We start from the raw sequence: 25597 nt of genomic DNA on the forward strand, positions 1-25597 counted from the left end.
CGATATTGGCGCGTGGCGCGCAAGCGTGAGGGTCGATCGACAGGGACGCGCCAAAAGGAAATTAATCAATCACCCTTGCGCTCCTTCGCCCTCCCCTGTGCCTTCACGCCTCGACATTTCCTCAGCACCAGTCTGCGGCTTTGTTTCAACCGGAGACGCTTGCTGATGCCCACGTTCGACCTCCTCTACCGGACGAGGAGGGATGCCCGAGTGCTGTGACAGTGGTCGGGGCTCCTCGGAGAGCAGAGACGATACCGATTGCTTTTGAGATTCGCCGCGTTCGCTTCCCACTCGCTCTTGTGAGGGCCCCGGTGAGCTACGTATCGGCGACATTCGGCGGAGCGGTCCTCCAAAGCTCTCTCTTCGTGATCGTCCTGGGCCTGCGGTTCGAAACGGAGACATGTCGCTTCTTTGCCGTGTATGCCCCCGTCTTCCTCCCCTAGATGTCGGATTGACAAAGCTGCTCTGAGAAAAGGGGGGCGGCGGGGATCGAAGTCGTTGCTCGATACGGGTGGGAGATGGAGCAGGTTGGTGCTGCCCCGTGGCCTTGCGCTTTCTGGGAGTCTCCCCTATGGTCACAGAAGCTGCGTTAGTCTACAGAGAATCTTGCTTCCTCTTAGGCTTTGACGAACCGGAAGGGCTTCCGGGTCGGTTCGAGCCGCCGCTGGCTTGCGATGTCGGCGGTTGCCAGTGATGGAAGTATATCGAGGGGCTCGACTGAGACTCGTGCTGCTGCTGCTGTTGTTGTTGGGCTTGATGCATGTGCGGGTGCGAGTGCATCCCGGGAGGAGGACCATGCGTAGGCTGAGGAACGTTTGTGTTGAGGCTCGGTAGTGCCCCCATGGGCCTTCCTATGGCACCGCTCACCGTCTGGCCTCTCTGCCTCGTTGGTGACCCTGGGTACGCATATCCAGTGGCCGGTGGTGCCGGGGCGGGAGGGAGACCATGATGCTGTGCGTGAGCCTGCTGTGCCTGTGCGTGCGCCTGGGATTCTCGCTGGTGCTCAGGAGAAACGGGCCACCCAGCAGGCATTATCTGAGCCCTAGGGACTTGTGAGGGTGGCATAAACTGCTGAGCCCACTCCAGAGCAGCCTGTGGCATAATACCTCCGCTGGCCATCCCGGTAAAGACGAGGGGGACCATTGGTGGAGGGATGCCGCCCGAGAGAGAGGTCCTCAACATGTCCATCTCGACTTTTCGCTGCTCCAGACGCAGACTCTCTTGCCTCGTCCGCTCTTCCTCTTGCCTTCTCTTGTCCTCCTCGGCTCTTGCCTGCAGCCAATGCTTCATAGACTCCTCGGCTCCTTGCCATTGCTGAGGCGGAGCAGGCAGCTGGCCCCAGCTATCCCTCTGCTGGTGACTTGGAGGAGCCAGCGCGGGAGGTGGCGGGGGTGGAGGAGGTGCATGATGCGCAGGTGGAGGAGCAACACCGGCTGGAGGCTGCTGAGGAGGAAGAGTCATGGCCGCCGGGGGAGGCAGGCCACGGTGAGGAGCCGACATGGGCTGGGATGGTGGGCTGTGGCTCCGGTGAGCGACCGGCAAGGACTTGGTTGCTGGCTCTTGATATATCAAGGGGGGAGAAGGTCGAGAGGTTGATGGCGGAGTCGGCAGGTCATGGACGGACTTGTAGCCGTAGGTTGGTGGCTGCTTGACGGTAAGCATCGTTGTGTGGCAGCTGGGCTACGCCAGTGGGGGCATGTGTGCGTGCGTGGGCGTTTCGGGGGCTGGGACTATGTTGCTATTGACTTTTGCAAAGGGGATGCAGAAGTCAAAATGACACAGCTGAGGCCGGAAACATTGGTGAGAGGGGGGAGGAGAAGAAGACGAGAGAAGGATGAGCCGAGGGTGGTAGGGATGGAGGGAGTTTTGTGTTGGTGTTGTTGAGGCGGAGAGGGCCGATATAAAGAAGAAGAAAGAGAAACAAAACAAGGTACGATGGAAATAATGGGGAAACAATGGAAAAGAGGACAAGAGTAAAAAGAAGGAGGGCATACGATGTGGATGCGGATGCACGCTTTGTATAAGGCGGCCGAGATGGCGATGGCGGCGGCGGGCAGGGCAGGGCAGGGCAGCGGGCGGCGAGCTGGAGATGACGGCCAGCTTCAGAACTGTGGTGGCGGTCGAAACGGGCGGGGCGGATGAAACCAGTTGACAAGGGCCAAGCTCATTTGGAACCGGTCATGGATGGTTCTTCCACATGGCACACATGGGGGGCACGCGCAGAAAGAAACAGAAAGCCAATGCTGATGCTGCCAATGGATGGATGTTGGTGGTGGAGGGGGGGACCCAGAGGAAGAGACGACTGAGAAGAGGCTCCAGCCAACGCCAACAGGTGGAGTCGACAACAGACGGGAACAACAAGCCAGAGAAGGAAAGTCCCGGACAAGGAAGGACTGGACTGATGAGCAGCGACTCGGACTCTCGAGACAGAGCCAGCTCCAACTGCAGCTGAGAAGAAATCGAAGAGAAGACCAGAAGGAGAGAATGACAACCCAGATAGGTACCTAGGCAAGACGACGACGGACGGATACCTTACACGGGCTGCCAACACGGACACGGACGCAGGTACCAGCCGGCGTAATATGTTAGTCGGTCCTGTGTTAACCAACAGACAGTCTGTGTGGTTGTCGATGGTTTGAGAAACTCGTCCAGAACTGTCCTTGCAATAGAAAGGAATGACAAGCTGGGGACCGGACCTCCTCGACAATGCAATGCAGCCCAGGCCTAGGGTCTGGTCTGTCTGGCTCGTCCAGAAACCGGCCTTTCCACTGACAACTCTGCCGCGACGGGGACGAGGGTAGCTCGCAAGCTTACAGAAGATCAGGGAGCTAGAGATCAAGGGCAACGATTCAGGAACGGAAGGAACGAATAGGAATGGAGATCGAGGTGGAGGGAGGGAGGAGGAGAGGATGAGGAGGACGATCTTCAGTCCACGATGGATGAGAGGGAAGGGAAGAGGGAAAAAAGAGGTGAGGATCAAAGTAGGTGGAGAGAGGTGGTGGAAAGAGAATGGAGCACACCCGTACACGCACACTCCCACACACGCCCACCACCCGCTTATACGCACATCATCAAGCGCCGGCCACCGAAACGTCTCGTCTCTGGCGTATCCTCCTCCGACCTGCGTCTCGGCTTGCTCGCTCGCTAGCTGGCTGGCTGGCTGGATTCGCAATCAAAGAGATTCCCGGAGCTTTCGAAGGGGGAGAAAGCCTTGGTGAAAGCCCTCCCCGGCAAGCCAGGGGATGAGACCGGGGAGGGTCAGTCTAAGAGGGTCGAAAGCCAGAGCCAAGGGCTCTCGAACAAGATGGCCTTGACAGCCAGCCAGCGGCCAATGGGCCAAAACGCCAGCAATTACAACCGGGTCACGCCCATCAACGACAATCAGGGCAAGGTCCGAGGCGGGAATCGTGCCAGTGTGGAGAAGCGAGCGAGCCTGGATTATTTTACTAAAGCAAGGCCAGGCAAGGTTACCTTGGAGGTTTGGGATAGAAGCGTGTATCAGAAAGAGATTTGACAGATTAGGCACATGGTAGGGACTTGGCTTGGTGTCGGCCACAGAGCACTCTCTGGGATGAGGATGGGGACGGCGACTGGGACAGGGGTCAAGGCCGATGGTGGCAGTGGGTGGCAGAACAGCAGGGAAAAGTGGCTGAAGCGACTCTTGGAGCTGAGGTAGGAATAAGAGCCCAGTTCGGTTGCCAGAGTCAAGTGTGGATGGGTTTTAGAACTCGGAGAGCCAACAACAAGGCATGTGGGACGGACGAGGGTAGGGATGGATGAATGGATCAAGTCCAAGTGGAGGGGCATCGGGAGCCAGGGAGGGGCGTGCACCATCGGCCTTGTGTAGGAGTGTGTGAAGCGGAGCGAGAGCTTGAACAAGTTGCCTGGCCCATCTCCCATGTTCTAATGGGTGCATGTAAGTGAGGCTGCTGGGTCGGCATCCGTAGGTATTCGTTCATCGAAGCTAGATTGAGTAACTACTTCGTCCAGTCTTGTGTTGGTGCGGCTCAGGAGTTGACATTGAAAGAGATGGGCAAAAGTAAAATCAGACAGGTGAGACGGGATGGCTGCACAACCTGTCTCTTGTTAAGCTTTCGTTCGTGCTTAGCCCTGCCTACCTTGCAGCTCTCGAGAGCAAAAGGCCATGAGGTAGAGGGCCATGAGGCAAAACCCTATTGCGAGCACCTTTGTCCAGCCAGGCACTCTTCCCGTCTTGCGTTAACTCGTAGCGGGGAGTGTGAGACAGGTTGCAAGCACCTCCGGCAGATGAGCGGCAATTCAGAAAATCGTCAATGGCGTCGTTGCTCGTAAGCATGGAGGGCTGAAAAAGCCCCATCGGCGCCTAGGATTTCGATCCAGTGCAGCAGATAGAGGACCATTCTGGCGTATGACGGACGATTTGCGAGCATTTGGTTGGGTCAAGTGTTCTGGTTGTGTTGGGTTGGGTGCCTCAGCGGCCACGTTGTTCCCGTCTGTTTCTCGTATTAACCTGCCGTTGGTCAGTTGCGGGTTTTCTTTTTCTTTTCTCGAATCCAAGCTCTGCAAGGGTTTTGTCAAGTTGCCCAACCAGTCCGGGATGCTGGTGATGCTGGCGATTTAGACTGAGTTGAGCAGGACCATGTTTGGCTCGTGGAGGGTGCCAGCTAGCAGTGCGGTTGCATAGCATACCCATTTTGGATGCTGGCCAACCATACATAACTATGAAGCCATTAATACGGTACAGCATCTCCAAGGGAGGGAGGGAGGGAGGTGAGAATTTGGGTCCCAAGAAGAAGCTCGACCAGTTCGTGTTGTGCCATGTACTACAAGGATTGGGCACGACTTTAATCGAGGCACGGGAAGTGGGCAAGTGATGGATCTCAGCAAGTGGCCCAAGAGCGGGCTGCGAGACGGTTCCACCAAGCGCGCTTCCCATCGTGGGTTAGTAGCCGGGTTTAAGCTGCTTGTGGAGATGCGGAAGAGGGAGGGGCGTGCGAGTCTGCGCCTGTGTCCTTCTGTGCCAGGGCCTGTGGCTGTGGTCTATTGTTTCGGGTGCGACGGGGGTCCATGACAGAAGAGAAATTGGGCCAGAAGAGCGGGAATATGAAGTTGAAGCCATCGTGAAATGGCGTTTTCCAGTCTTCGGTCTGTGTTCTGGCTCCTGGAGATGGTACCTACCTACCTATCCAAGGAGACGTGGCTGAGGCCCTTCCCTTCGTGCCTGCCTACCGACCCAGGTAGGTGCCTCGTCTGGCAGGTGCCGTCGGCATACTGCTTCGATTCGTTCTTCCTTCCTCTGCACCACCTCTACCAGCTTACCCAGGTAGGTAGGTTATGAGCAAGTTTCCTCAGCCGCCCTTTCCGTCCAACGGTGGCGCCTGGGATGGAAGCCAAGGTATCCATCCATTGGGAAATCCATCAGCCTCGTGGTTGTTTTGCTCTCTTCATCTCTTGGCATCGTTTACCGAGTCTCCGCCACGCTCTCACACTTCTCTGCTTGGTGTAGGTATGTTGGTAAATCCACCCACGGAGCCCAACTTGGCGACTTACACCAACAACGGCCTCACACCTCACGTCAGAGTCGATCAGGCACCCAGGACAGGCAATCGCCAATCGACAGCCTTCAACATTGTCGACTCATGGCCCTTGACTAGAGAAAAGTCTATTCACGGACCACTGGGAACGGCGACGGTGCGACTTCTGTCTGGTGAATCTCGAGTGGCAACATCATCCATCGTCATCCCCAACGGTCAAGCGCTTGCAGATCCCTTTTGGCTCTCCCGCTTGCCCTTTTGTGCCCTCAATTCCTCGGGGCAGCCTGGTCTGGCCACCTGGCAAGTCAGCTTCACCTCCATTCTCGATTAATGATGCCTAGGTTGGTCATGATGCATTGGCCGAGAAGCTGCCTCTTCCTGTGGCCATCTAGCGCAGTCAGAGACAAGCTCTAGACGGCGGAGAGCAATCCAGATTCGCCAGCCACCGTCACCATCGCCAGGATGCTCTCGAGCGATGGGCGGGACCTTACCCAAGTTGATCGTTGAACCTGCCGCCACACAGCCACAGGCGCCAGGTCCGTCCAGAGCACGACGGAGCATGGCGCTCTAAGTGGTGCTCTCTGAGCCCCGCGAAGGCCATCCGTTCATTTACATACCTGGTAGAGAACGTCCTATCGCCCGTGATCGCAACCACAACAAAGAGACAACCCAACAACAGCTTGGAATTTCTCCCACCCCGTCGATTTGTGGATGAGGAAGGCCGCTCACAACCCTCGCCATCCCTCCAAATCTCCCTGCTTCATTCTCTGCATATGAAGCATCCAAACCTGTCTGATCTGACGGCCATCGCCCACATCTCGTCATCTCTTCGTGTCGACTTTGAACCCTTGTCATCGTCATCACAGAGCAAAGATGAGCAAGGTCAGTGGCGCCCCACTCTCAGACCCCACCCTCTCTAAACGGTTACCGCCCCTCTTGCGCCGTTAGAATTCGCCGGCTGCCGGGAGTGCGCCACGATCCAGGTCAAGGTTAGAGTCGCGGGGCGGACGACGATCAACAGGGCCTCGATTTGCTCGAGGATAATTTGATGTGCCTCTTTCATCAGCCCCAAGACCAAATCTCGTCGGAAATAGCGCCCCCTCGAGCCCACGTTGGACCATCAGCAAGGATGGTCAATCTGTGTAGTATCCGTATTACGCAGGGTCCCATCGGCCAGTGAACTTGGACCGTCCAGATCAGACAAGGCGCCGCGGCACCGATGGGTACGATCGTCTGGAGAAAATCAGACGACTGGACGTCTTGAATATCGACGCAGGCTCTTGGTCTTGTCTGTTTCGTCCAGAGACAACAGGGGCTCGTTCTCGTCAAATCCATTTGCCCTGACTGCTGACGACGTGGCCGTCATTATTCAAGACCAACGCTCCAGGGATGGAGATCCTCATGCTTGCGCTCGCGGGCACTACCGGTTACGTCTTGGGACACTGGAGAGCCGGGGCAAATGCAACGCTGAGTGATGCATCGGCAGGTGCATATCCTGTCGACTCGAGCAGGGTTCCTAGCATCGAAAGCGTGAGGGTGCAGGCTCCAGCATCAAAACCTGACGAAACTGCGGAGTGAAGCGATACGATATCTTAGGTGCCGGTTGCGGACTAACATTCAGCGGCTTCATAGCCTTTTGCAGTTACACCGACCTCAAAAGCTTTGATAATACCACTCAGTGCATCACCGTGTTACAATAGCCTCTTACGTCCAAACGTCAACTCCTCTAGCTTCCTCCAAGAACAGGTGGTACAGAGTGTACTGTATCCGGCCGTCCAATTTATGCCAGGTAAGTAAGTATCCGATACTAAAGCTGACTGTTTTGCTTACCACGGCTGGTAATCAGTACGAGGTGAATGGAACTCGTCACCAAGCTCCCTACCTGGGTCGCATGGGCGCCCGTTTGAGCCTCTGGCGGAAATCGGCATGTCAATTTGGGTATACCCAGCGCTTGAAGAACCCTTGTCGCCATCGTTGTGACCATCGTCATGGTACGTCGGCACACTTACCGTGGCTAAGAGGATGAAGGATTCGCTTCCTTTTACTGTTCTCTATTTCCGAGCCGTGGAATTTATCCGCAGATGAGCGCACAGTCCATGATGCTTCACGGCACAGCGTGTAAGCGTCCAGTGTAAGTGAGGCTCCAGACGCTGCGAACTTGGCTACCTGGCTAACGAGGCTCGAGGGTGACAGGCTTGGTCAACAACCGAAATCATTCTGTGATATCTGGTTGACGCAGCAGCGCTGGGGTTCTCTTCGGATCACCAGACCAGGCCAGGCTCACGACGACTGTAATTACAGCGGACTGAATTCCATGCCGGAGGTGCTCTTATGGTGTGCAGCCGCAAGCCTCGGGGCGTGTGCATGGGGCAGCACCAGTCAGAGCAGGCCATGGAGGCTACCAATCAGCGGGGCCAGAACCAGCCTCTCTTCCAGCTCTGCAAAGCCACAGATGCGCCCAACCCTGGATAGCGGCCAGCTAAGGACCAGGGGTCCCGGCGTTGCCAGAGCTTGGGCAACCAATCAAAGGCTGAACAGGCAGGTCAGGTCCGAGACGCACCTGCCGGTTGGAAACCCCTTGTCAAAACAGGACATCTGAAACACGATGCCACCCCTCTCCTTCCCCTCGTGGGCGTTGCTTCTTTTGGTGCAAAGGTCCATGCTTTCTTTGTGCCTCACTTCTTTCCTTCATCCATGCTCCATGTCAAGGATGGCATCTGTATCCGTCCACAAGCGTGGATGCTTTCTTTTTCTCGTTCTCGCCTATTTTCTTTTTCATTTGCTTTGATTCCTCCTGCCATCCATTCATTCATTCTCCTCTTGTTGCGCCTCCCCCACTCTGTCACTTTCGTCCCAGCCCCATGCTTGCATAGAATCCTGGATTCAGACGAACCACAAGGAAACGGCACACGCCAAATCCCACCGAGTTCCCACTCTTGGTCTTCAGCTCAGCTCTTTTAGCTTCTCGGTTTCGCCTTTGGTTGGTCTCGTTGCAACCGTTTGCACGCAACCGATCCCAGGCAGCTGCAGGACATTAATGCCCTAGGGCACGCACTTGGGAGGGGGGGGGCGAAGGCGGCACGATACAACGGGGAACTCGTTCGTCACACTACCACATACGTATGTAGTAGCCTCATCCCGAGCGAGAGCTTCCCGGCCGCAATTCGCAACCCTCGCCCACCATCGTCAGATGCGCTGATCCTTCTATGGACTTCCCGTGGATCTCTAATCTGCCATCCCTGGGGCACGCCTTGATAGGGTCGATGTTGACGCCAACCCCCAGGCCACAGCTTCCCTTGTTGACGCTGCCAAAATTGCAGCACATCTTGGTCACCTCTGGCCCTGCTGAGGGGTGTCGTTCTTGCCCAACCGTTCCATCACCAACAATCTCGCTCCCTTGCAGTCTATCTCCCGTCGAGTTTGGGCGAAACGTCGGTGTTGCCTCGGTGCTGGCACTCATCTTCAGACATAGGCAACCCTCAGCCACTGCAACATTACTGTGTAGGCTTGGTCTTGCGGTCCCGTTGTTGGGACCCCTGTGTGTCTGGGATGCGTCTGGATTGGCGCCTTTGTTGGCTTCTCCAAGCTCACGCTTCCAACAACTACCTGCGTACTACCCAGCACTGGGAATACGCGCTGCGCCAACCAAGGAGCTACATCCCAACTCCACGTCGCTGAGGCCGTGTGGCTGGCGTGGCCATGCATCTACCAGGTCACACCCCGTTGTCAGCCTTTACCTCTCGTCTCCAGCCCGCCTTCTTCTAGACAGGGACGGCCCTGTTATTCGAACTGCAGTGCGTAATGGACGGCAACTGTTTTTCTTTTCCCTCGGTGTCCCGGAACCTTGCGCTGTATTCGGCGGTGAAGGGTTTCCTCCTGCTACTGTTGCAGCATCTGCTCCTCTTCATCAGCCGCTTTTGGCCCGCAGGATCCCTTGCCGACCTTGTTTCGCAGATCTCCCATCCTCACTTTGAGACGCCAGGCCGTGGCTCAGGTCTCGCAGCAGGCTCTGTCAGCCACACGCCGTGTGCCCCTCCTATTCGTTGTGGTCTGGCAGGTTGGAAACTCGTGGGCGCGGTATGAGCTGATAGATCGGCAACTAGCTTTAGCGACTAACCTCGTGGTCGGCCCAAACCGATGGCACCCTTGTCGATTTTGGATCTAACTGTTCCGATCTTGGTGCGGGTCTAGACTCGACCTCATCAAGTAGCGTCCTTTTCGAGGCCTTGGTGGTGATTGCCAGAGACAATTCCGCTTTTCCTTCAGCCTAACGCAATGTTTGCCGCATTGATCTCTCAGCTCCCAAATGGCGCAGCAATGGCGGTGTACTGCGTACTTGTTATGACCCATTTGTTCAGCCGAGCGAGTACAGTACCTACCTCTCGTGGCCTACGACACTGCGACGCCACACGCTTCCACGCCACGTTCGTCCTCTCATCCAGCCCAACGGGGAACAGCCTGACCTCGAGATTGACAAGGGCCATCTGAGGTTCATCTAGGGCTCTGATCTTTAACCGTGACGAATACCTTGCTCCAACACCTTGGTTCGGGGTCTACGTCGATTCACAGCTACCTACCTAATTCGGGATACGAAGCCCAGGGTGTCTTTGGCGGCAGCCTACCGAGATCATGTCCAGTTTCATACGTCCCGACGTGATGTGATGGCCGGCTGCCCGCACCAAGCAGCTGTTACACGATGCTCGTCATGCCGTCACAAGACAAGGCTTGATGAGTTACGTCTGCATACTGCTACCCTACAGCACACTGGAAACAACTCGCCTTGGCTTGGTTGCATACCATGCCCAAGCTGTTCTCATTGGAGCACTCAGGATAGGGCGAGTAGCAGATCGCCGTATGTCGGGAGCAGATTCGATAACCGAACCACGGGGGCTTCCTGTTAATCGTGGACAGCCAAGGATAATTCGAGCATCTGGCCCTTCGTCATCAGTCAGAAGATGGTATCGGTTTGGACGATCCAGATCAGCAAAATGGCTACCCCTGCTAGCGCTCCCCAGCCCATCTGACATGTGTCTATCGTCCGAGAACCCACGAGCCCCAAGATTTAAGGCAAGCCATGGCGCAGTGATCGGCAAAAGAGGCTGCGACGGCCGCCAGAGATTCACAGTTGTTCCAGGGATAGGATGGGATGGGAGCCGGGGAAGCGGCTCCATTCAGACGAGGGCAATTCGGCTTCTTGCCTGCATAGGCAACGAGGGAGCCAACGATTGCGTCAGGCACAGCGGGGGCATTGCCAGAACATGACACAGGCTCCCGCTGAGAGGTGAGGGATGAGACTGACGAGAAGGGGCCTGACGCTACACGCGTCATCTGTTGCCGTCCTGGCGCGCCTCCCGCTGCTGCTTCTGCACTTTGAATTGAAACAAGCCAGCCTACAATTGAAGCTAACTAGACGAAATGCTGTTTTGAGATGCAGTGGTCAATTCGATTCGCCTTGGATACATACACACGGGGCCACTGAGAATAGAGCCTAGCTGATGGATACCGAAGAGGACAGACGACAAGATGACGGACGACACAACGAAGAGCGAGGAAAAGCAAAGACACACTGCAGCCCCCCTCGGTTGCTGCTTGGTGAACGACCCTGCTTAAAGAGAGCCCTGGTAATTTCCGACAGTTCCTTTCCTGGCGCCAATCCATGCTCGCAATTGCCACTCTCGGAAAGCCTGGGTTTCGAATTACCACAAGAGAGGGTAATTTAATACATGCCCTACACAACTAGACAACGCAAGGCACACGGATGGTTCACAGACCCTCATGTTCGCGAGCGATTTGAAACATGACAGGACCAGATGGAGAATAAGACCATCGGTTAGGGCCGTTTCCGCCACGCGCTTGTGCCCTGAGCGGCCGCAAAATCCACACATTACATTGGATCCGTGATGGAACCTGCTCGCAAGCATTGCCGTTCGGTCGTCTAGACCTGCGTGGGCTTGCACATTGCGAGCTGAAGATTAGACTCGTCTTCTCCACATGGCAATGGCGCTCGCTATGCCTTGACCTGGTGAGTCGAGTATTGAAGCATCTCTCGGGGTTCGTTCGTTCGTTCATTGGAGCCGCATTGTGTCTTGATCATGTCAGCTTACACGACAACGACGGCCTTGATTCCAACAAGCGACTGTTTTCATCAATTGTATGCATGTCATCTCTTTCTTGCTTTCTGCTGCTCCAGGTCCTCCTTGTCTGGTATCTCCAAGGCCTTCTTTCGTACATGGTACATAGACATACGTAACCCGTCTCATCTAATCTCGGACGCCGATGCTCACACACGCGCCGCCGCCGTCGTCGCCAACGGCCGCTAGCGCGTGCCTCTCCCATGTGGCGTTTCGCATTTTCTCTTGCTTTTCTCTTCTTTTCCTTTCTTTTCCTTGCTTCTCGTGTTGCCGATGTCGATCAGAGCCCATGAGCGGTCATAGTGCCATGCTTCTCAACCCACCCTCCCCGTCCCAATGGAGTAGGAGTTGACTACCGGCATTCCTACTTGGTAGTGATCACGACATGGGCGCAACACCAAGATTTGCAAAGAGTTAGAGGGCATGGTCAAAGATATCCACACCGGCCGGACGGGTCCGCTCTCTAGCGTCGCCAGTGACTGGGTGTGGGCAGTACGGTACGTATGCATCTCAGGCGAGGTCCGCGGCCTTGTCTTTACAGAGATTCCACCAAGGAGCTTTATGCTGGAATTCCCACAAGGCGCTCCAAACAAGCATTGGGGGGGCAAACTGGTAAGCAGCAGCAAAGCATCGGCAATCATGACAATTCTTTGGCGAGCAAGTGCATAGCGTCGCGTAGGATGCTGTCTATACCGATTCAGTGAATTCTTTCTTAAAAAAGGGAACAAAGGCAACAAGGAGGTATCTCGCAACCAGCCCCAAACGACCATCCACACACACAATCATTCATTCCCTTGATTCCCAATCCTTCCTCCGTGGACCATTTGAATAGAAACAAAAAAGCCCCTCCCACACCCTTCTCTTTCCGTTCGCCCTTTCATACCTTCCTTGTAGCCATAGCCATAGCCAGCCGTCCTTGTCGAATGCTCCTCGCTGAAAATAAACAAGTGAACAACAAGTATCCATACCTATCCAGAGCACGCCCAATGGCAGATAATAGGGGTGTAGTACAAATGGATGCGTTCTGCCGTCCCATCTATTGTATTGTTTTGTCGTCTGGTGCTCTCGCCCTCTCTTCATAATCATCTAATCTGTTTCAATCAGGAGAGGCTTTTTCGTCGACTGCCTGGTCCTGTGCCTGCTTCGTCTTGTTGTACGTGTGTGTGTGGTTGAAAAAAAAGATTTTGGGTATGCAATGTATCGTGATGCCATCGAGATCAAGGAAACTGAGCATGACTCTTCTCTTGTTTGATCACGCCGCCTCGTCCCTTGCAGACGCAAGATCGTCTGTGGCAGGATCCTCCCCATCAACCTAGTGAGGGAAGAGTCGGTCCTTGATCGACGAGCCCGTGGAAGTGAAGCTGCTGCGCTTGCTGGGGTCCTTCGAGGTCCCGAATGGGGTATTCTCGGCCTTTTGACCGTCCTCGACGAGGCTTGTCGAGCTTTGTCGCTGGGGGGCCTTCTTGAGGAGACCCTTGGTCTTGTCGGCCGGGGTGCCAACCAGGGAAGGCCTCTCGCTGTTTGACTCGCTGTTCCGCCTATTCTTGGTAAGCTTCCGAGGCAGACGCTTATGCTGCTGCTGCTGAGGAGCGCCGTCCACCGTAGGCGCAAAGTCCACTGAGCGGCTGTCGCTCGACACACGGCTGAGTGCAGCGGCGGTTGTCGAGTGTGGCGAGCTGTCCCGTATGGTCAATGGTGCCGGCTCTGGGGCATGAGCATGTTCTTTGCTGTAGACGGGGCTATCTTGCGCCTGCAAGGAAGTGTAGTCGATTGGTTGATTGAATACAGCCTCTTCTTGCATGGGGTCCGAGACTGTAGTGGATGGCTTTGCTGCCCTGGGAGTTGGTTGGACAACTGGAGGCGGGAGAACAATAGTTCTGTTGGGCCCGTGAGAGTTGGAGTTGGAGTTGGTACTTGGCTGAGGGCTCGGGGCCGCTGGTTGAGGCGCTGGGTGAGGTGCCGAATGAGTCTGCGCTGTGCTGTTTGGGGCATGCTGCAAGCTATTAGTTCAAGTCCTCTCTCTGGACGCTGCAATGCTACTCACTTCAGTGCTGAGATATGCGTCGAGTTTCTTTTTCAGCACTTCTGACCGGACAGGTTTGGCGAGATAGTCATTCATGCCAGCAGCCAGGCACTTCTCTCTGTCGCCCTGGATCGCAGAGGCAGTCATTGCGATGACCAGGATCTTGCGCACCGCATCCAGCGAGTCCTTTCGAATCAGCTTTGTCGCTTCATAGCCATCTAGGACCGGCATCTGGACATCCATCAAGACGACGTGATATGGCTTGCCCTCCTTGGCCTTCTGCCGGAGCCCCTCGACCGCCTTGAGACCATTGTCATAGGCCACGACTCCTTTGTAGCCCAGCCGCTGCACGTACTGGATGGCGATCTTCTGGTTGATGGGGTTGTCTTCAGCCACGCAGATGCGAACCTGTTCCTTGGGCACCTTGGACAGGTCCAGGTATGGGTTGGGCGAGTCAGCCCGCTCCAGAGGAGAAGTGGTGGCCGAGTATCGGTCGATGGGAGGCGTCGTCTTGGATTGGGCGTCACCAGCAGCGACATCCGACTTGGCCTTCTCGAATGTCACTGTGAACCAAGCTGTCGTGCCCACATTCTCCTCGCTCTCAAGCCGAATCTTGCCCTTCATCATGGTCTCGATGAGGGACTTGCAGATACTAAGACCTAAGCCGCTTCCGCCATACTTTCTTGCTGTGCTAGCGTCAGCCTGACTGAAGGGCTGGAAAAGTTTGGCCAGCTGCTGAGGGGGGATGCCGATGCCTGTATCTCGGACCCAGAAGGTGAGCATGGCATGCTCCTTGGTCTCCTTGTCGAGACGGGCCCCGATGGTGATGGAGCCATCCTCAGTGAACTTGAGGCTGTTTCCAATAAGATTGCCAAGAACTTGATGGAGGCGAATGGGGTCGCCGTAGATCAGCATGGGCGGCAGGTTGATATCTTGCACGATCTTGACGTTCTTCTTGGAAGTCTTTTCACGATTGCTGTACGATACGGCCCTGACCACCTCGCGGACCATGTCTTCTGGGTTGAAAGCGATGATGTATAGCTTCATCTTGTCCGCCTCCATCTTGGAGAAGTCGAGGATGTCGTTGATGACAGTTAGCAGCAGGTCAGCAGAGACACGGATCGAGTCTGCCATCTCGAGCTGGTCTTTATCCAGGACGCTGTCACGAAGCAGTTCCGAGTTGCCAATCACGCCGTTGAGAGGAGTGCGAAGTTCGTGAGAGACATTGGCCAGGAAGATGGACTTTGCCTTGGCGGCTTCCTCAGCGAGCTTGACATTGCGCTTCGCTTCCGCCTCTGCATCCTTGGCCTTTGTCTCGGCCGCAAGAGCCTTGGCTAGAGCGCGCTTCTGAACTGCCACCATGGATCGGTTCTCTGCCGAGATCTTCTCGACATTCTTCATGGCGAGTGCGTTGGAGTAGCTAATGCCGATCTGGTTGACGAGGAGCTGCAACACAGTGACATTGCGATCAGTGAAGGCACCGGGCTCGCCCTCAAGATACAAGACCCCCAGAAGCGGCTTGTTACCGTGACAGATGGGGATGGCGATGATCCCTTTGCCAACAGGGTTTCTCTGCAGCCAGGATTGGTTGACGTTGCCGAACCGCTCATCAGCTATCAAGTCGGGAACAAAGACCGACTCCAGGAAGCGAGTGCAGTAGAGAACAACATTCTCGGCTATCAGCGACGTCCCTGACAAGGGTATGCCTGGTATGTGGGCTGAAGCACCTCTCTCGGGGTCACCGCTGGCAGCTACGCACCACGAGTCCGAGTCGTTCTCCTGGACGACTATGGCGGCACGTGTCGCTGAGCCGCCGCAGGTTTGGAGGATGACGTCGCACATGGTCTTGAGCAGCTCGTCCACCTGCAGCACCGACGATATGACCTGCGAGGACACCAGGATGGCATGGAGGTCGATCATATCGAGAGCAGGCAACCCTGCCCCAGGCTCAGCCTGCATGTTCATTGAACCTCGCCACGCCCCTATGCGCTCTCCCTTCAGGTCAGTCATGTTCATGTTGTTGGAAGTGATGTGTGTCAGATCTCCTCCGTCTTCGCCATCCACAGCTCGATACTGGACCGACGTCGCGTCGGCAACAAAGTCAGTCTGTACGCCCATGTCGGTGGTTCGGTGGCTTCTTGTTGGCCCATGTAGGAGGAGACTATGCTCCTCTTCGATGGCCTTTGAAACTCCGTTGGCACCCATCTGTCGGAACAAGCTAACAGCTTCCACGAGTGCCGCACGAGCAGACCGGCGTGCCTTTCGTCGGATGAAGAGACCTGCCATGAGATAGTTGCCCAGAGCCTCATCAAACACAGCATCGTACTCAGTGGCGTGGTCTAGAGCGTGCTCGTAGTGCTGGATGGCGGTTCCGTGGTCCTTGGATAACTCTGCAATCTGAGCCTGGAGCAGCTTCGACCAGCAAAGGTAGTTGATATCTGAGACAAGTGCCCATTCATCAATCATCCTCACGAAGCGACGCAGCTCCCCAATGACCTCCTCGGCCTGCGAGGCAAAGTCTTCAGTAGGCGAGCAGGGAACCTGCATCTGTTGCAGCAACCGTCCGGCAAGGGCCAAGCCATAGAATAGTAATATCATCCTGCTGTTGCGTGAGGACCAGAGCATGGTCAGGTTATCAGTAGACTTCTTCCCAAGCTCAACGGCACGCTCGTAATGGCCATAGAGGTATAGGGGTATCATCTCGAAGCTCTCGTAGAAGAGGATGGATCGATTGCTCTGGCGATTGCCGCTAAGCAACCACTTCTTGTAGCACTCCGAGTTGTGCTGCTCGTCATTCATCACCTCCGAGGCGATGCGAATGCGAGTCTTGCCCTGAAGGGCACGGCAGAGCTGCCTAACGGCGATGAGAACCGACCCACCCCTAGAATCGGTGTACCAGTTCGGAATCTCCTCGCAGCCGTACTGGCAGAACCCTTCGAGATCTGCGCAGTTCTCGTTGCTGAAGAACTTGAACAGGGCAGACACTCCGTAGCTCATGATGGTCGATATCCGGTCGCCAGCAACTGATGCATACTCAACAGCATCTTCCATCTGTGCCATGATTGTGGGCATCGTCATGTGAACATGTCCAATGCACATCGGGTGAAGCATCAAGCCGCGAGCGAGTGAGAAGGCGTCTCGAGACTGATAGAGCAGCTCTTGAGCGGCGATACCTAGATCCACAGCGAACTGTGTCATGTTGAACCGCGAGAGAGAGATCATGGCGAGATAGAGGAAACCCATGCCAGATTGTGGGTACGCACCCCGTTGGAGGTGCATCTCTACCATGGTGAGAGTAAGATTGTAATATCGTAGACCATCGCTCCACCAAGCAGCACTAATGGTCTCGGCGAGGACTGCTCCGATAGAAGCGACACTTGGATCCTCGGCCTGGTTGTAGCTGACCAGCTCGGCCCGATCCATGGTTTGAATCTGGATGGAAAGGCGCTCAAACTTCGCGTCGCAAGTCTGGAAGGTTGGGTCCTCATCCACCGAAACCCCCAGCTCGACCAGGCATTCCTTGAGGGAGACAAGAGCCTGAGACGAGTCGCCGTTCTGGGCATATACCCTTGACTGCAGAACATATGCTGGTGCCTTGTCGAAAGCTGTCTTCGAGTTGGCAAAGATGGTGGCCAGTGTTTCGCTCGCCGGGGCATAATGGCCCATGTACAGATAGCACTCGGCCGCCCTAAGGTAGAGTTGCATCGTCTCGTCATACGAAACGTCGTCTTTGCCCTCAGTCCAGGGGTTGTCCTGAAGAAGCGCAACTGCTGTGCTGTAGTACTTGGCTGCGGTTGGCTTCGCGCCACTCTCTGCAGCAGCTTGCGCGCAATCTGTCAACAGCTTGCGGTACTCATGACGGCTTGGAATCCGTCGCTTGATGATGTCGACCGCCTCGCAGATATGAGAAGCTGTGCTGTCTCGTTGCCTAGATTCGCCGGCATAGTACTTCTGGAGTGTTTGTGCAATGATGAAGTGCATCTTTCGGGAGTTGCACTCTTGCAAGTCTGAAGACGCATGGATGTATCGATCGTGAGCGAATCGGAACCGATCATCTGACTCGCTAGGTACGATTATGTAGGCCTGGATGGCCGCCTGAAGGCCAGCGATGGCTTCACCCTGCGAGTAGCTCTTGTGTGCAAAGGTCGGGCAACATGATCCCCAGTCGTCTTCGTGATAATCGAATTCACCGCCCATCAGGTGGCAAATGAGCTCGAACGAGAACGAGTTGCCGATAAGAGCCGCCCAGGCGAGCAAAGTCCGGGCTGCTGCCGGCAGTTCGGTCAACCTGTGCGTAATGAAACCCGTGTCGAGCACATCGTAGTCCTTCTCCCCTTGAAACTGCTCGAAGAGTCTGTCTAGGTCATAATGCCATTGGCTGTCCCTGTAATCGTACCAAATGCACCGCTTTCGGTAACAGGCACTCAGCATCTCTCGCATGTAGAATGGATTGCCTGCTGTCTTGGATTGCAGAACGAGAGCGAGAGGGAGGACTTCGTCCATGGGCCTACAGAGCGTTGTCGAGACGTATTGAACAATGTCGTCTTCAGAGAGAGCTGACAAAGTGATCCGAGTGACCAGGGGGCCACCAGAGCGGGGAAACTCGTCCGACTCAGGGGGGTGAACGATGCTCTGGATCTTCTCCCATGTGAATTCCTCTGTTCGGTATGTGACAATGATGACCATCTTCATCCTCGAAGCAATGATTTGAGAAATGAGCTCGAGGGACTCATCGTCGGCAAAGTGGAGGTCATCCAAACAGAAGCATATGAACTTGTGTGCCGTGAACACTCGAAGGACGTCCAAGAAAATGTTCATCAATCGCATGGTCTTGGTAGATGTGCCGGCTCGGAGAAAATCCTGTGATGACTGAGAAGCGATGCTAGGGTTTCTCGCAACAGGGCCAGGCGAACATCCCGGAGAAGAACCACGGCGCTTCAGTCCAGCCTTCCCATTGCTCTTCAGGTAAAGGTGCTGAGACGAGGAGATTGACCGCCCAGGATTGACCTCAGGAGGGCCAAGGAGGAACTCGGGAAGCCCTAGTAACCGGTGCAGCATGGGCCAGACAGGGCGGACGAACTGCTTGAGCCCCTGGTGAAAAGGAGTCTCTGTATTTCTCTCGCCCCAGACCTGCTTGAACAGGGACGATAACAACTTAAGCAGTGGTCCAAAGGCTGTTCTTCTTGCAGTATCGAATTTCGCTGTTGCGCAATAACCTCGTCTCCTGGCCTCTGCAAGAACACTCTGGACGAGACAGCTCTTCCCCAGTCCTCCAGCACCCTCGATCGCCACAACCTCGCAGTGATCACGACGGCGGAACTTGGCTGACCCCAGCTGCCTGGAAAGGCTCGACGCGGTTGACTCTACTAGGCTGTGACGATTCTGTGATTCCGCTCCGGTGCTATCAACGAGACTGCGAGTCTCAATTGAGATGGATTGGTGCCTCTCCCACGGCTTGGCAACCCGAGGGAAAGCGCCTGATGGCGAAGATGAGATGGTATCGCCAGAATTCGTCTGGGTATCCGAGAAGAACGGGTGAAAGGTAGTCTTTGGTAGTTTAGGATCTGAGGACGCTGTATGAGTAAAAGAACCACTTCGACGGTTGGTACCATCAATAGAGCTCGCTCCCTCGCTTGAGATGTCGTCGAAAGCAGCCACCTCGTTTGACAAGCTTGAGCCGTCAGAGAAGCGGTTGCTGCCGCCCTTTAGAGTCATGGAATGAGCCTTGGCAACACGATCAATGACCTTGACAAGCTCAGCCTGCTCCCGTTGGCGACCGATCATGATGGTAGGAAGCATGAAAAAGGACGATACATCCTTGGTTCCAATCTTCCACTCCTTAAGCGCCAACCAATCCCCGTCGCCCAGGAACTCCTGAACCTTGACCAGATCGTGACGAAGCCCGCTCGCCGAATGGTAACGGTCAGTAACATTCTTGGCTGTGCATTTCTGAATAATTCTTCCAACCACGTCGGGAATGTCCAGTCGTACGGTCGACACATTGGGTATCCTGCGCCCGAGAACTCCCTGGACAATGTCGAGAGGGCTGTCACCGTCGAAAACGGGTTTCTGGGTCAACAGCGTCCAGAACAAGACACCCAGGGAATATATGTCAGTCCGGCTGTCTGGTTCTGCGGGCATTCGCCCTGTTTGTTCGGGGCTAATGTAGAGGAGCTTGTTTCGAGCGCCAAGTTCTTTGGAGAGAGTCGACCACCCACTACTTGTCAAGCCATGCTCAAATGAGCGTATTCCGGACCCAAATGATAGTATTTTGACCTGCCCATCTTCAGCGTTGAAGTGAAACGCATCGCCTCGAATCTCGCCATGAATCATGCCCAGACCGTGGTGAAGAACCTCGAGGCATTGTGCTGCACCGATGGCAAAATCGAGAAAGTACTGCAAGGAGATCGGGTCGTGTAGTTCGGGCTCGTTTTTGCGAAGCGATGTAAATGTCTCTCCTACAGTACGGGCTCTGTAGTAGGCTGGGCCCATGTCAAGGACCTCGAGGAGATAATTGGGGCCGGGATGTTGATAGATGGCAACAATGACGGGTGCGCGGTCGCCTGGAAGAGGGTTCAGCCTAATTAGGTCGAGTGGCTTCACGATATGTTGCCCATTCGGATCCGAGTCTGCCGTTAGACTCTTGGCGATGTGAAAAGCGCGCTCTTCTCGGAGGGCATGGAAGGATATGCGAGCAACGACTTGCTCTTCGACGTAGGGGGCATCATTGGATACATTCGAGGGTACCGAAGCTGGAGGTGTGATTGCCGGTAAATCGGTGGTGTCGCTCGAGGCCGAGGGATAAGGTTCCGACGGCGATGGCCGGCCAGAATGGAACTTCAAGATGGATCCTGGACTCGAGGCATTGTGAGAGCTTGAGGGAGGGGAGAATGGAGAGACGAAGCGGGTTCCAAAGACATGCCTGGGGTGGGTTAGAAATCAAGATTGTGACGAGGGCACGAGGACTGGTAGCCTGTGAGGCGCGCCTCGAGAGCGCACTTACCAGTAATCATAGGAAGAGTGGAATGGCAACTGGTTCTCGTCCCATGTATAACCGGCTATTTGGCGTAGTCGCTCGTAGAGTCGAGGCGGCGGATCGAGGAGGTCGTCGGAGACGAGGGACACGCCGTCCATGATGGAGCGCGAACAGCTGCGCACCGCGCGGGCGTGGCACTCGACGTCGGCAGCAGGACGGGTAGACAGCGGGAAGCGGGCATTCGCATTCAGTAAAGGTTTGAGCCACGCGAATGTGAAGCGCCCATCCTCGAAGATCGGTCGGCGGTGGTGGTGGTGTAGGTGATTTGCAGTCGTCGAGGGCTAGAGGGCGACTAGATGGGCCGGGATCTAGAGGTGACAGGTCTGAGGGAAGCTTGAGCCTCAAATGTTCCTGGAGGCAGTGCGAGGGCAGGATCTGGGATGTTGCGGGATCTGCGCCTTGGTCGGGATATATCAGACGAGGGAGGTGGGACTCTCTAGGATGAGGCGTTGGAGGAGAGTCCAAGATGACGATAGGGCCGCGGTGAGGGGGAGCCACAGGTCGAGGCTGCCGACGTTCGGAGGGCGGAGGTGGTGGCTGATGCCGCAGAGGACAAGATATAATGCCAACCGGCGATGTCTGGAGACAGACAAGACGGTGGTGGTGGTCGCCGAGAAGAGGTGGATTGGCTACCTAGATCTGGGTAGGTAGGCACTGTACTGTAGTATGGCGGACGGGATGTAGACTACGAGCGAGTGGACTTTGTGGTGGTGGATTCAAGTTCCCGCCCCCCCAAGTGCAAATGACGGGTCAAAGTGGTTTTTGGGTGGTGGATTGGCGGATTGGGTGCAGTCCAGCAGATTAGCGGACTGTCCGGGCCGTTTCTGACGGGGGGATTCCCAGGCCAGGTCAAGCTCACGAGGGCAAACAGGGACGGGAGAGATGGGATGTTTCAGCGGAAGGGTTTCTTGTTCTTTTTGAAAAACTAAACTTGGGTGGTTGTGAATGGACGGTGGGACTTCTAGATGATACCCAGGGTCCAAGTCCTGTTCACGAGCCTGGTTCCAGGATCCTGCCAAGTGGGTGATGGATGCAAGGCCAACAAGGGTAGCTTCCGGTTTGGCAGCTGGTTTTTTGGGCCGGGCTCCTCAGCTTGCTAGAAGAAGAGACGAATAACCTTGTTATTCTCCCTGGTGCCATATGTCAAGCTGTTATAGCATACCAGACTTGGGCCGTTCCAACCTCCCTCCTCTTCTCCTTTCCCGCCGTAGCAACCCTACCGATGCTCTGGTTCAAGCCCATCATCTCTGAGACACTTGACGCCTTCTATCCGTGCTTCCATGGACCGTCCTCTAGACTGACCACCATCATACGTGCTACTCCCCCCCGACTCCACCTTCACCACCATCATGAACCTCAAATGCAAGCCTGCCCTATCACCACTGCCATCACAATTCCTCGTGTACAGCTGCATCTCCAGCTCTGCAAAACTGCCGCCGCTCGCCTCACCTCGTCTCGCCCACTGCCGCCGTTCCCGCTTGGGCACCGACGATACGGAGCAAGAGCCTCGGATCCATCGACTTTGCCCATCCCTTCTGTTTTGGCTCAAGGCGCAGAAGCTAGAAAATTTCTCCAGGCGCCTCTGCGCCAGAAGAACCCCCAAACTCTTTTTCCTCACCGTAGGCAGTCAGGCTTCTGGCTGAACCCTCTGAAGATTGTCAAATTTCGGCTGAAAGATGGACCCTTGTGGCGCCGCTATCCCGTCGACGGGGGCGCCGAAAAATGCCCTTCTTTTTCATCCTTCTCCGCTGAAGATAGGCACTTGGATCAAGACATCTTAGCTCGCCTTGACGATTCGACTAAGCGCTTACAAAAAAGTTACTACTTGCTGTAGACGTCCCTTTAGATATTCTCAGCTGTAAGACGAAAAAGACCTTCAATTTTGCACTTTCAGCTTCTGCTTTCTGTCATGACTGATTCAAGACATTCCCTGGTCGCTTGTTACTCAATGATGTAAGTGGCAGACAAATTGAATGTCACCAAAACATTCCGCGCCGCAGGTTGACACCACCCATCTTGAATCATGTCTGGCAGGTCGGCCAAAAATGCCACCGATCGCCGATGACAGCAGGGAATCAAGCTGAGTTAACAAGACGAAAAGATCAACATGGACGACATAACGAATAAACAAACGCAGTGGTGTCTATTTAAAAAATGTATAGTATTATGTATGTTTATAGGACAATCCGTTCATTCGTCTAATCCTAAGAGAAAGGATCCTGTTCTATCCTCTATCATGAACCTCCGTCCGCACCCTCCTGCGGCAACCCTGTATCCATGCCAGCTGGGAACCCTCACCAGCAGCCGTCTTTTCTCCCATCATCAATCCTAAATCCTCATTCATCATGCCCTGAGATGCTAGGTCGCTTCCCACTTGGATGGTATGGTTTCCTTATGCACATGTCTTCAAAAAATCACAAAACGCGTTCAATGTTGGATTGCTCACGTAGTTGCTTCCATCCCCCGGAACAAAAACGGTCGCCATTTACAGAGCCCGAGGCCTTAGCGGCTGTGGCTGGGCAGGTCCTTGGTGCCGTTGGCCTGGGGAGGAGTGAACACAAAGTTCTGGGTGAGGCGTCGCTCGGTGTTCTGGCGGCTGTTGACAAAGTCGGGGTAGTTGAGGGTCAGCTCGACAGCACCGCTGTGGATGGCATCGACGGCCTCCACACCGAGCATGAACGAGTGGTCCTGGTTGCCGACCTCGTATCGCCAGCTGCCGAATCGGCCACGGGAGAGGATGTCCATGCTCTCGAGCTTGGGGAGAAGCTGCTTGAGGACGCCCTCACGCTCCAGGGTGGGGGTGGGGTAACCGTGGTCGAAAGCGCGGTGGTAGGTAGAGACGATCTCGTCCTCGGGCTTGATCATATCAGTGTTGATGAGACCCTGGATGCTGTCCTTAAGGAGGTTCTCAACATCGACGGGCTTCATGGTGGACTGGGAAACCTCCAGCATGATGGACCAGTAAGGACCCTCCTTAGCCTCGTCAGACTCGGCAGGCTCGCCGTTGGCGAGGTAGAGAGTGGGAAGCTTGGCATCGGCCTGAGGCTGGTTGTAGGGGGAGTAGTTGGAGAAGATGGTGGCACGGTAGAAGGGGCAGTTGTCCTCGGGGAAGTACAGCCAGCACTTGTCACCGATGCGCTCAGGGCGCTCACCTCGGATACCAACGCCAACGACGTGGGTGGTGGAGTAGTAGAGACCCTTGGTGAGGCTGATGAGCTCCTCATCGCCAATCTTCTCGGCGAGGTGGTCAACAGCCATGGTGTTGACGAGCTTGTTGTAGCCAATGGTGCTACCGTCGGCGAAGTGGACGATCTTGCTCTTGGCATCGACCTTGGTGACCTCACCGCTCTTGCCGAAGCGCTTCTTCTCCTGAGGAATAGTCTCAGCAACGGCGGTCCAGATACCACCGGTACCGTCGCGGGCAGGGAATCGGAAGGTAGCGTTGGGACCCCAGTTACCAGCGACCTTGCCCAGGATGACGTTCTTGGTGACGAGCTTGGCGTCAGGAGCAGCGACACGCTCACCGAGCCACTGGCATTGCATCTGAGGGTTTTGTTAGCTGCGAGGGTCCTGGGCGATCTGCGGCGATAGGTTCTGCTGGCTTACCTTGGTGGTGGGAACGGCCCAGACCTTGTAGTTGTAAGGTCGCATGAAGATGTTGGCAATACCCTCACCCATCATGCGCACAATCCACTCGTCAAAGTCCTTGGGCTTGGTGTTGGCGACGCGGCACTCGAGAGCCGAGTCGATGATACCGTCAATGCACTTGACCTGGTCCTCCTTGGGGAGCATGGAGATGTTGTTCTGGAAGGGGTAGGGGACCCAGAGACCCTTGTAGCGGACGTAGGAGATGCGCTGGTGGGTGTACCAGTCATCCTCCTTGGGGAGGGCCTCGTCGAGGCAGTCGTCGAAGTACTTGTAGTGGGAGAAGATGACATGGCCACCGACATCGTAGAGCTGGAGGATTCGACGGTCAGCGGTGTTTCGTGGTCGATGACGGCGCAGGTTCAACTTACGAAACCCTCGGGGGTGACATCAGTGCCGGCAAGACCACCAGCCTTGTCGGCAGAGTCGACAATCAGCCATGAAGGGCCGTTCTGTAGGTGCGGTCAGTCGAGTTGGAAGCGTGAATGTGGGAGCTGGCGGTGAGCGCATACGATGTGGTTGAGACGCTTGGCAGCACCGAGACCAGTAGGTCCCATGCCAATGACGAGGACATCAACGTTACTGTTGAAGAGCAGATGTTAGCATGCTGTCTTTCGTAAAGCAATTGCTCGAGCATGCAGCTGCAAGCAATCAAGCTGGCTCAAGCAGGGGCGGGCGCAAAAGCAACTCACACGTCGGCCATGGTGGGGGATTTCGAAAAAGTTCTTGGAGTAGAAACTTTGAAGACGAAGCTGAAAGCAGACAGATGCGCAGACGCCGACGAGGAACCGAGCGACTGGTAGAAGGATGAAGCTTTACAGGACAACGAAGGAACAGCGAGAGGATCAGAGTCCTGTGGTTGCTGTAGATATTATTGATGGTGATCGCAGACCAAGGAGTGGAGGCTGGCAGAAAAGGAGACTGACCGCCGCAACCATGGGCAACTTTGGATGGCGGGGCTAAAATTATTTTGGAGCCTTCCATCCAGGGGAGGGTCAAGGGGCCCACACCACACTGGACCCCGACCCCTGGGTCTTTAGGTGGAAGGGGAGTGGGTGGGTGGCTCAAGAGTTGGCACCGCTTCATTACCTAGGGACTGATGTCGAGTAATGGGCGAGATGGAGATGGAGATAGTGATAGATACTGCGTACCTAGGTAGCAGATGCAAGTCGAAACGGCCTCGTGGGACCAAACCCTCTTTACTGCGAACCCGTCACCATCTCCAACGGTTCCCTTCAAAGGGTCCAGG

The 25597-nt window shown here is 55.4% G+C and overlaps 3 protein-coding genes across 3 annotated transcripts; all 3 read right to left on the minus strand.

Moving 5' to 3' along the window:
• Positions 1 to 69: 69 nt before the first annotated feature.
• Positions 70 to 1662, minus strand: NCS57_00573300 (uncharacterized protein; the record flags this gene model as incomplete). The annotated part of the gene is made up of 2 exons (XM_053055645.1): positions 70 to 569; positions 633 to 1662. 2 exons carry the CDS (start codon positions 1660 to 1662, stop codon positions 70 to 72), a joined length of 1530 nt encoding a protein of 509 aa, XP_052914600.1.
• Positions 1663 to 12956: 11294 nt separating this feature from the next.
• NCS57_00573400 (uncharacterized protein) lies at positions 12957 to 20801 on the minus strand (the record flags this gene model as incomplete). The annotated part of the gene is made up of 3 exons (XM_053055646.1): positions 12957 to 13637; positions 13689 to 20589; positions 20671 to 20801. 3 exons carry the CDS (start codon positions 20799 to 20801, stop codon positions 12957 to 12959), a joined length of 7713 nt encoding a protein of 2570 aa, XP_052914601.1.
• Positions 20802 to 23205: 2404 nt separating this feature from the next.
• NCS57_00573500 (uncharacterized protein) lies at positions 23206 to 25051 on the minus strand (the record flags this gene model as incomplete). Its single annotated transcript, XM_053055647.1, has 5 exons — positions 23206 to 24246; positions 24310 to 24660; positions 24720 to 24800; positions 24861 to 24930; positions 25041 to 25051. The coding sequence occupies 5 exons, from the start codon at positions 25049 to 25051 to the stop codon at positions 23206 to 23208; spliced, it is 1554 nt and encodes a 517-aa protein (XP_052914602.1).
• Positions 25052 to 25597: the final 546 nt, after the last annotated feature.

The sequence above is a fragment of the Fusarium keratoplasticum genome, chromosome 4 (assembly GCF_025433545.1).
Source record: "Fusarium keratoplasticum isolate Fu6.1 chromosome 4, whole genome shotgun sequence".
Lineage (NCBI taxonomy): Eukaryota > Fungi > Ascomycota > Sordariomycetes > Hypocreales > Nectriaceae > Fusarium > Fusarium keratoplasticum.